Source organism: Mus caroli, unplaced genomic scaffold, assembly GCF_978045245.1.
Source record: "Mus caroli unplaced genomic scaffold, Mus_caroli_1 scaffold_15, whole genome shotgun sequence".
NCBI classification, from domain to species: Eukaryota; Metazoa; Chordata; class Mammalia; order Rodentia; family Muridae; genus Mus; species Mus caroli.
The window spans coordinates 54,610,748-54,621,038 of NW_028227270.1; the positions used below are offsets into that span (position 1 = coordinate 54,610,748).

General features: G+C 49.4%; 1 protein-coding gene across 1 annotated transcript; it reads right to left on the reverse strand.

Moving 5' to 3' along the window:
* Positions 1 to 1,427: 1,427 nt before the first annotated feature.
* Positions 1,428 to 9,577, reverse strand: LOC110288513 (uncharacterized). Its single transcript, XM_085830829.1, is given in 5 exon segments — positions 1,428 to 1,595; positions 1,955 to 4,606; positions 7,916 to 8,471; positions 8,473 to 9,213; positions 9,534 to 9,577. Coding segments are annotated over 5 exon segments (4,161 nt in total).
* Between the last annotated feature and the right edge of the window lie 714 nt (positions 9,578 to 10,291).

Consider the following 10,291-nt stretch of genomic DNA (forward strand, 5'->3'; position numbering starts at 1 on the left):
CGGTGGTCAAACTCATCAAGGAAGGAACTATCATCATGATAAATAATCCTGGGGACTAACTGTACTAACACACAATAATCTGAGGAGGCATCAAATACTGCCATGTGTAAGCAAGGGGTTAAACCGGATCCGCAAGCCCACCAGGTGTTAGGAGGGGGCACAATGTAGCTATTTGGATTGTTGGAGGGGTTAGTTATTGTCTTATTGCAAAGAGACCGATGGCTAGCAGGTACCTGTCCTAGGCACACACCGGACCCTGACACAGCCGAAAGAGTCAACTTTCGCTGGTTTCCCCATGGACATTGAGAATGATCTTCGGTAGTATTATAATCTCCCCTTTGTGCTATACCTTCATAGTAAGGAGGATTGGCAGCAAAACACATCCAACAGGATTGGGTGACAGTGGGGTCGGTCCGGTTTAAGGCTAAAAAGGCCCCATCTAAAAGGCCAAACAGCCGAGCGGAAATTGGTGGGATAGGGGTAGGAGAAAGCAAGGCCTCGGGGGTTGGGGCAGGGGCCGGGTTAGATGGTTTGGGGGGTGGTAACCGTTGGCCGAGTACCAGGTTGGGTCCCACCACCTGAGGGGGCAGTTCCTCTACTCTTAGACGAATCCCAAAAGTGAGCCCGGGGTCATGCCCAGATATGTATAAACGCAGGCCCCAACTATGGCCTGAAATCCAGGAGGTGACCTTTTTTCCTGGATCTGTAAATCGTATAGCAAGGGGGTTACACCAGCCATTATTTCTACAGACCTCCTTGGCCTGTGGGGATGACGAGTTGTTGTCTACTGAGATATAGTCCCAAGAGGAAGTAGGATTCCAGGCTGCTCGGCCAGTTGTTTCACATCCCCACGAGGCACAATAATATACATTTGGACCTCCGCATGATCGGGCCCACCTGGGGCGATGTGACCCAGGGCAAACATAGAACCCTTCCTTCGGATTGTGGGTCACTTGGGCTAGTTTCATTCTGTTCCAGGCAGTATTGCACCGGGGAGTGTAGGAAGTCAGGGGCTCATCACAATCTCTAGCGCACCCCGGTGTGGTCCCCTTATTTCCTGAGCAACAAGGGGGTCCCGGGGGAGGAGAGTGCGGAGGGTGGTTATCCAGCCCCCAATGAGCCTGGCCATGCAATGCCAGCATGCAAAGGTCTGGCGTGAGGTCGGGCCACCAAGTCCACAAAGGATGGGCGCCAGTTACTGACCACACAGTTTCTTTTTCTTCATTCACTAATTCCCATGTCAGCTTTCGTGGCTGATGGGGGTTCTGGTCTGGGGCTGCGCTGGAGGCGCAGCTTAAGAGGATTACCAGTAGGTGCCACAGTCCATTTATCTGTCCGGCTGTCTTCATTTTGAGCAGGGGCCTTCTTGACATGCGAGGCGTGTATCCAGGCAGCTACTCCATCCACTTTTACAGCGGTGGGAGTTGTCAATAACACCAGGTAGGGCCCTTTCCACCGAGGCTCAAGGCTGCCGGCTCGATGTCTCTGACCAGAACTTGATCCCCGACCTGGAACCCGTGGGGCACTGCGGTGGTCCCTGGGGCATAGGCTTCTTTGATCTGGTCCCAGATCTGGTTTCTGATCACTTCTAGAGCCTTTAAATGAGCAAGCAAAACAGAAGGTAAGGTAGAGCCTGATCGGGAACCAATGTCCCGCCAGTCTCTGTTAAGGGGGGCGGTCCCCCGTAAAGAATCTCAAAAGGGGTGAGCCCGAAGCGTCCAGGTGTGCTTCGGACCCGGAGGAGAGCAAAGGGAAGGAGGGCCACCCAGTCTTTTCCGCTGGTCTCGATGGCCAGTTTGGTCAGGGTTTCTTTTAGAGTTCTATTCATCCTTTCTACCTGTCCTGAGCTCTGAGGGCGATAGGCACAATGTAATTTCCAATTTACGCCCAACTGTGTGGCCAACCCCTGACTTATCTGGGCAACAAAGGCCGGTCCGTTATCGGACCCTATTACCTTGGGCACTCCGAACCTGGGCAAAATTTCTTCTAGAATCTTCTTTGCCACCACTTGAGCAGTCTCTGACTTGGTGGGAAAAGCTTCAACCCATCCTGAGAAAGTGTCTATAAATACCAACAGATACTTATTACCGTACATTCCTGGTTTGATTTCAGTGAAGTCAACTTCCCAGTATACTCCTGGGCGGTTCCCTCGTTGTCTCTTTCCTGGTTCTTTATATGATTTTGTAGCATTAGTGAAAGCACAGGCCCGACACCTACTGACCACTTCCTGTGCGACCTTTTTTAGCTCTGGGATCTGGAATCTAGAATTACCCTGTATTAACTTTACCATCTTGTCAGTCCCTAAATGGGTGAACTGATGTAGTCCTCTTATGAATTCTTGTCCCTCCTCAGGGGTCAATTTAATTTTTCCTGGAAAGAAATAGGGGAGAGGATCACTTGTCCATAGTAATTCTTGGATGTCATATTCTTCAGGTTCCGGTGTAGGCGCTCCCTCTTTGGAACCAGTCTTTCCAGTCAGGACTATTACCCCTTGGGCCGCTTGTCTCGCAGCAGCATCAGCCATCCGATTCCCTTGAGCAGCCGGGCCTGTCCCCTTCTGATGCCCAGGGCAGTGTATAATAGCTACCTTTTTTGGTAAATGTATGGCCTCTAAGAGTGCCAGAATTTCTTCATTGTTTTTAATGTCTTTTCCTGCTGAAGTGAGAAGGCCTCTTTGTCTATATATGGCTCCATGGACATGGGCGGTGGCAAATGCATAGCGGCTGTCCGTATAGATGTTAATGGTCTTGCCCTCCGCTAGGCGTAGGGCCTGTGTCAGTGCTATAAGCTCAGCTTTTTGGGCTGAGGTGCCCTCCGGGAGGCCACTTGTCCAGATTGTCTGCTTCCCATCTACCACCGCTGCCCCCGCCTTTCTTTTTCCATCTACCACAAAGCTGCTGCCATCAGTGTACCAGTTCGGTGCCCCTGACCAAGGTCGATCGGTCAGGTCTCTTCTCATTCCAGTTTCTTCTGCTAAGATGTCAACACACCTGTGAACAGGAGCAGGATCTCCCTCTAGAGGCAGAAGCGTGACGGGGTTCAAGATGGCAGGGGGTGCAAACGTTACCCGATCATGCAGCAACAGGCTTTGGTAGTGGGTCATCCTGGCATTGGTCATCCATCAATCTGGGGGTTGTCTGATAATGCTCTCTAAAGCATGGGGGGCAATAATGGTCACATGCTGTCCCATGGTGAGCTTATCAGCGTCCTTGACGAGCAATGCTACTGCCGCTATGGCTTTTAAGCAAGTTGGCCATCCACTAGCCACAGGGTCTAGCCTTTTCGACAAGTAGGCCACCGGTCTCCGCCACGGCCCTAGTTCCTGTGTCAAAACGCCCTGGGCCACTCCTGCCCGCTCATCAACATACAGGGTGAAGGGCTTAGTTAAGTCTGGCAGAGTCAGAGCCGGGGCCTCTAGGAGAGCCCTTTTGATAGCGTCAAACGCCTTCTGGTGGTCTTCAGTCCAGGCAAAGGGGAGTCCCTCTTTGGTCAAAGGATATAGGGGGGCTGCCAAGGTCGCAAACCCAGGTATCCACAGTCTACAGAAGCCCGCTGTTCCCAAGAATTCACGTACCTGCCGCGGGGTGGTCGGGGTCAGGATCTGCATTACAGTCTTTTTCCGAGCTTCAGTGAGCCATCGTTTACCATCCCGAAGAGTGTACCCCAAATAGGTGACTTCGGTTCTGCATAGTTGGGCCTTTTTGGCCGAAACCCGGTACCCCAACTCACCTAATTCGGCCAGGAGTTTCTTAGTTCCTTTTAGGCATGTCTCGCGGGTTTGAGCAGCGAGAAGCAGGTCATCTACATACTGAAGAAGGGATTCCTGGGGATTGTTGGCCCGGAAGGGCGCAAGGTCTCGATGGAGGGCTTCATCAAAGAGGGTAGGAGAATTCTTGAATCCTTGTGGCAGCCTGGTCCAGGTTAGTTGGCCTGTGTGTCCTCCCTCTGGGTCTCTCCACTTGAAGGCGAATAGGGGCTGGCTGCTGGGATGCAGCCGGAGGCAGAAGAAAGCATCTTTAAGATCTAGCACTGAGTACCAATTTCTTTCGGGTGGTAATGAACTTAACAAGTTATAAGGGTTAGGGACAGTAGGATGTATGTCCTGTACCCGTTTGTTAACTTCTCTTAAATCTTGAACAGGTCGATAGTCATTTGTCCCTGGTTTACGGACCGGCAGGAGGGGTGTATTCCATGGGGACTGACAAGGCACGAAGATCCCTTGGGCCAAGAGTCTCTGAATATGTGGCCGAATGCCTTCTTTCGCTTCTCTGCTCATGGGGTATTGTCTAACCGAGACTGGGGTGGCATCGGCTTTCATTTCGACCACAACGGGAGGCACCTGTTTTGCCAGCCCCATCCCCGCCTGCTCGGCCCATACCTGGGGAAACTCATCTAGCCATTTCTGTCCCAAAAGGCCCTTAGCTTTTGGCTCATGTAAGCGGTATTCTTCTTCGGAGCTTAAAACTAGGCAGGCAATTGAGCCGAGTCCATTCCCCCAGCTAATTTCAGGGCCTTCAGATGTAAACTGGACCTGTGCCTTTAGTTTGGTCAGCAAATCTCGCCCCAGGAGCGGGGCTGGGCATTCAGGGATTACCAGAAAGGAGTGCTTTTTTTAATTTTTAATATTTTTATTACATATTTTCCTCAGTTACATTTCCAATGCTATCCCAAAAGTCCCCCATAGCGCCCCCCACTTCCCTACCCACCCATTCCCATTCTTTTGGCCCTGGCATTCCCCTATATTGGGGCATATAAAGTTTGCAAGTCCAATGGGCCTCTCTTTCCAGTGATGGCCAACTAGGCCATCTTTCGATACATATGCAGCTAGAGACAAGAGCTCCAGGGTTCTGGTTAGTACATCGTGTTGTTCCAACAATAGGGTTGCAGATCCCTTTAGCTCCTTGGGTACTTTCTCTAGCTTCTCCATTGGGAGCCTGTGATACATCCAATAGCTGACTGTGAACATCCACTCCTGTGTTTGCTAGGCCCCAGCATCGTCTCACAAGAGACAGCTATATTTGGGTCCTTTCAGCAAAATCTTGCTAGTGTATGCAATGGTGTCAGCGTTTAGAAGCTGCTTATGGGATGGATCCCTGGATATGGCAGTCTCTAAATGGTCCATCCTTTCATCAAGCTACGAACTTTGTCTCTGTAACTCCTTCCCTGGGTGTTTTGTTCCCAATTCTAAGAAGGGGCACAGTGTCCACACTTTGGTCTTCATTCTTCTTGAGTTTCATGCGTTTAGCAAATTGTATCTTATGTCTTGGGTATCCTAAGTTTTGGGCTAATATCCACTTATCAATGAATACATATTGTGTGAGTTCTTTTGTGATTGTGTTACTTCACTCAAGATGATGCCCTCCAGGTCCATCCATTTGGCTAGGAATTTCATAAATTCATTCTTTTTAATAGCTGAGTAGTACTCCATTGTGTAAATGTACCATAATTTCTGTATCCATTCCTCTGTTGAGGGACATCTGGGTTCTTTCCAGCTTCTGGCTATTATAAATAGGGCTGCTATGAACATAGTGGTGCATGTGTCCTTTTTACCGGTTGGGTCATCTTCTGGATATATGCCCAGGAGAGGTATTGCTGGATCCTCCGGTAGTACTATGTCCAATTTTCTGAGGAACCGCCAGACTGATTTCCAGAGTGGTTGTACAAGCTTGCAATCCCACCAGCAATGGAGGAGTGTTCCTCTTTCTCCACATCCTCGCCAGCATCTGCTGTCACCTGAATTTTTGATCTTAGCCATTCTGACTGGTGTGAGGTGGAATCTCAGGGTTGTTTTGATTTGCATTTCCCTGATGATTAAGGATGTTGAACATTTTTTCAGGTGCTTCTCTGCCATTCGGTATTCCTCAGGTGAGAATTCTTTGTTCAGTTCTGATTTACTAAAGTTTCTTTAATGAATGTGGCTGCCTTTGTATTTGGAGCATAGATATTCAGGATTGATAGTTCCTCTTGGAGGATTTTACCTTTGATGAGTATGAAGTGTCCCTCCCTGTCTTTTTTAATGACTTTGGGTTGGAAGTCAATCTTATCAGATATTAGAATGGCTACTCCAGCTTGTTTCTTCATACCATTTGCTTGGAAAATTGTTTTCCAGCCTTTCATTCTGAGGTAGTGTCTATCTTTTTCTCTGAGATGAGTTTCCTGTAAGCAGCAAAATGTTGGGTCTTGTTTGTGTAGCCAGTTTGTTAGTCTATGTCTTTTTATCGGGGAGTTGAGTCCATTGATATTAAGAGATATTAAGGAAAAGTAATTGTTGTTTCCTGTTATTTTTGTTGTTGAAGTTGGCATTCTGTTCTTGTGGCTGTCTTCTTTTAGGTTTGTTGAGGGATTACCTTCTTGTTGTTTCTAGGGCGTGGTTCCTGTCCTTGTATTGGTTTTTTTCTGTTATTATCCTTTGAAGGGCTGGATTCGTGGAGAGATAATGTGTGAATTTGGTTTTGTCGTGGAATACTTTGGTTTCTCCATCTATGTTAATTGAGAGTTTGGCTGGGTATAGTAGCCTGGGCTGGAGTTTGTGTTCTTTTAGTGTGTGTATAACATCCGTCCAGGATCTTCTGGCTTTCATAGTCTCCGGTGAGAAATCTGGTGTAATTCTGATAGGCTTGCCTTTATATGTTACTTGGCCTTTTTCTCTTACTGCTTTTAGTATTTTATCTTTATTTAGAGCATTTGTTGTTCTAATTATTATGTGTCGGGAGGTATTTCTTTTCTGGTCCAGTCTATTTGGAGTTCTGTAGGCTTCTTGTATGTTCATGGGCATCTCTTTCTTTAGATTTGGCAAGTTTTCTTCTATAATTTTGTTGAAGATGTTTGCTGGTCCTTTGAGTTGAAAATCTTCATTCTCATCCACTCCTATTATCCGTAGGTTTGGTCTTCTCATTGTGTCCTGTATTTCTTGGATGTTTTGAGTTAGGATCTTTTTGCATTTTACATTTTCCTTGATTGTTGTGCCGATGTTCTCTATGGAATCTTCTGCACCTGAGATTCTCTCTTCCATCTCTTGTATTCTGTTGCTGATGCTGGTATCTATGGTTCCAGATTTCTTTCCTAGGGTTTCTATCTCCAGTGTTGCCTCATTTTGGGTTTTCTTTATTGTGTCTACTTCCCTTTTTAGGTCTAGTATGGTTTTGTTCATTTCCATCATCTGTTTGGATGTGTTTTCCTGTTTTTCTGTAAGGACTTCTACCTGTTTGATTATGTTATCCTGTTTTTCCTTAAGGATTTGTAACTCTTTAGCAGTGTTCTCCTGCAATTCTTTAAGGGATTTTTGTGCTTCCTCTTTACTGTCTTCTACCTGTTTACCAGTGTTCCTTTGTATTTCTTTAAGTGTGTTATTAAAGTCCTTCTTGAAGTCCTCTACCATCATCATGAGATATGCTTTTAGATCCGTGTCTAGCTTTTCCGGTGTGTTGGGGTGCCCTGGACTGGGCGAAGTGGGAGTGCTGGGTTCTGATGATGGTGAGTGGTCTTGGTTTCTGTTAGTAAGATTATTACGTTTACCTTTCGCCATCTGGTAATCTCTGGGGTTAGTTGTTGTCGTTGTCACTATTTAAAGATTGGAGCAGAAGCTGTGTTCCACTCATCAGCAGTCTCAAAATCCTGTGGCGGGGGTCGTGGGTAGCTGGCGGGTGTCAGCCGACCCTGCGCTCTAGCTACCCCGGTGCTGGTCCGGCCGGAAGAGGCCTGTGGTCCTACTCAGGCCGGTTTTCTGCTTTCCTAACTAATGCAGTCTCAGGTCCCGCAAGCAATTGGATTGGAGCAGAAGCTGTGTTCCACTCACCAGAAGTCTTAAGATCCAGTGGCGGGTGTTGTGGGTAGCTGGCGAGTGTCAGCCGACCCTGCGCCCTAGCTACCCCGGCGCTTTTCTGACCGGAGAGGTTTGTAGAAAGGAGTGCTTTACTTGGTGATTCCCGACATGTAGGGTCCGCCGGGTGGTCCAAGGATATAGTCTGCTGCCTGTGGCCCCTACTACCACAGTCTTTTTATCTTTTTATTGTCCCAACGGGGTAGTCAAGACAGAATATTCTGCTCCAGTATCTATCAGAAAATTGACAGGAGTCCCCTCCACAGATAAGGTCACCCTAGGCTCAGGGAGGGGGACCGAGCCCCGACCTCCCTAGTCTTCATCAAGGGTCAATACCTTGGCCTTTTTCTTTGGGCAGTCTTTAGCCCAGTGCCCTCTTTCTTTACAGTAGGCGCATTGGTCTTTCTCCAGAGGAGGTCTGGGCCCTCGGGTCTGTCTTCTCGCCCTGTTGCCCAGGTTCCCTGAACTCTCTCTCCCTACCTGTCCTTCTCCTATTACTGCGGCCAGAATCTTAGTCAAATTCCTCTCCTGCCGGCGATCCCGCCGATTCTCTCTCTCTTCTGCCTCCTTTTTCTCTCTTTCTTGCTTCTCATCTTCTGTCTCCCTCTTATGGAACACCTTCTCTGCCTCTTTTACTAAATCTTGTAGGGTCCTCTAGTCTCTTCAACTTCCTTTTAATGTCGGGGGCCGATTGACCAATAAAGGCCATGGCCACAGCCGCCTGCTGTCCTTCCGAGGAAGGGTCAAATGGAGTATATCTCTGATATGCCTCCATGAGGCGTTCTAAAAAGACAGAGGGTGGCTCCATTGGACCCTGCAGGACTTCCCTTACCTTAGCCAAATTGGTGGGCCGTTGAGCGGCTCCTTTGAGACCCGCCACTAGAGTCCGACGATAGACCAGGAGACGCTCCCTACCTTCCGCAGTATTGTAGTCCCAATTTGGGCGGACTAGAGGAAAGGCCTCATCAATGAGATTGGGGAGGTTGGTAGGGGTCCCGTCATTTCCCAGGACATTCTTCCTGGCCTCTAAGAGGATTCTTTCTCTCTCCTCAGTCATGAAGAGGACCTGCAACAGCTGTTGGCAGTCATCCCAGGTGGGCTGATGAGAGAACATTAGAGACTCTAGGAGGCCGGTTAGACCCGAGGGGTTTTCGGAAAAAGGGGGGTGGTTAGTCTTCCAATTATATAGATCAGAGGAAGAAAATGGCCAATATTGGAGGGGGATAAGAGCATTTGGGCCGGTGGGGGCTGGGCCTCCGACATGTGCGCGGAGGGGGAGGGCTATGGTGGAATCCGGACCCGTTCCCCCATCTGGACTTCGACCTCGCCGTGCCTCCCGCCGGTCCCTGGATGTCGGCCTGTGCCTCAGCCGACGGGGCCGGATGAGGCTGAGGCTGGGGATAAGGAGGTGGAGGGAGTTGAGGCGGGGCTTGGGTGTCCAGCCATAAGGGGTCTTCAATCTCAGGATATATTTTTGGAGGTGCTGACAGGGTGGGCGGGCGTAGATCTCTGGGTGCTCCGGCCTCGGCTACCGCCACGATTGATCCTGCCGGCCCTGGAGCCCAAGGCTTTACCCAAGGTGGTGGAAATTGAACCAGATACTGCCAGACGACTATATACGGGATCTGGTCAGGATGGCCCCCTCTTTCCTGAAAAACAATTTTTCTGACAGCGTAGATGAGAGACAAATTAAAAGCGCCTTCTGGGGGCCAACCAACTCCGAAGGTCGGCCACTCGGAGGCACAGAAGGTCTGCCATGGGCCCTTTCTAACCTCCTTTCTAACCTCCACGGACTGATTATGAGCCCTAGCCCTGACCTCTTTCCAATGATCCAAGGTGAGGGACAGTGGAGTTGAAGTGGACTGACCCATATTGAATTCAAATTCAGTAATTAAGACTACAGACACAGACGCGAACGTAAGACAGAACAGAAACCAAAAATGACATCGACCGCGGGTCGACAAAAGGCACTGAAAAGACACAGACGGCCGGGAGGTCGTCTGTGGATCCTGACGGCTGAAAAGAGTTACCTCTTCTCGCCCTTCTTGGGGGTCCACCAGGCGTCCCTGGTCCTCCCCCGGTCCTCCTGGGACGTCTCCCAGGGTGATCGGACGGTAAACACCTGGATACATCTATCCTTATCTACGCCGTCAGCTCCGTCCTGGAGCACGGCCTCTCTGAGCGTCCGCAGAAAATGCCGAACAATGAAGACAACACCAAGACACGAAAAACGGAGAACAGTAAGCGACAGAACTTACCCCAGAAGGTGGTCTTGGTCTCCTGGGTGGTCGCACAGATCCTGGATGAGCCCCCAATGAAAGACCCCCGAAGGGAGACCCTCACTCAAGTCTCGGTATCCGGCGCGAACCCAAAAGAGACGTGGAGACCAGAATGTCGTGCACACAAAGCAGTTTAATGAAGCGGGGAAAGTACCAGCGCGCTGGGGCCGAGACCCATACACCTCAGCATAGG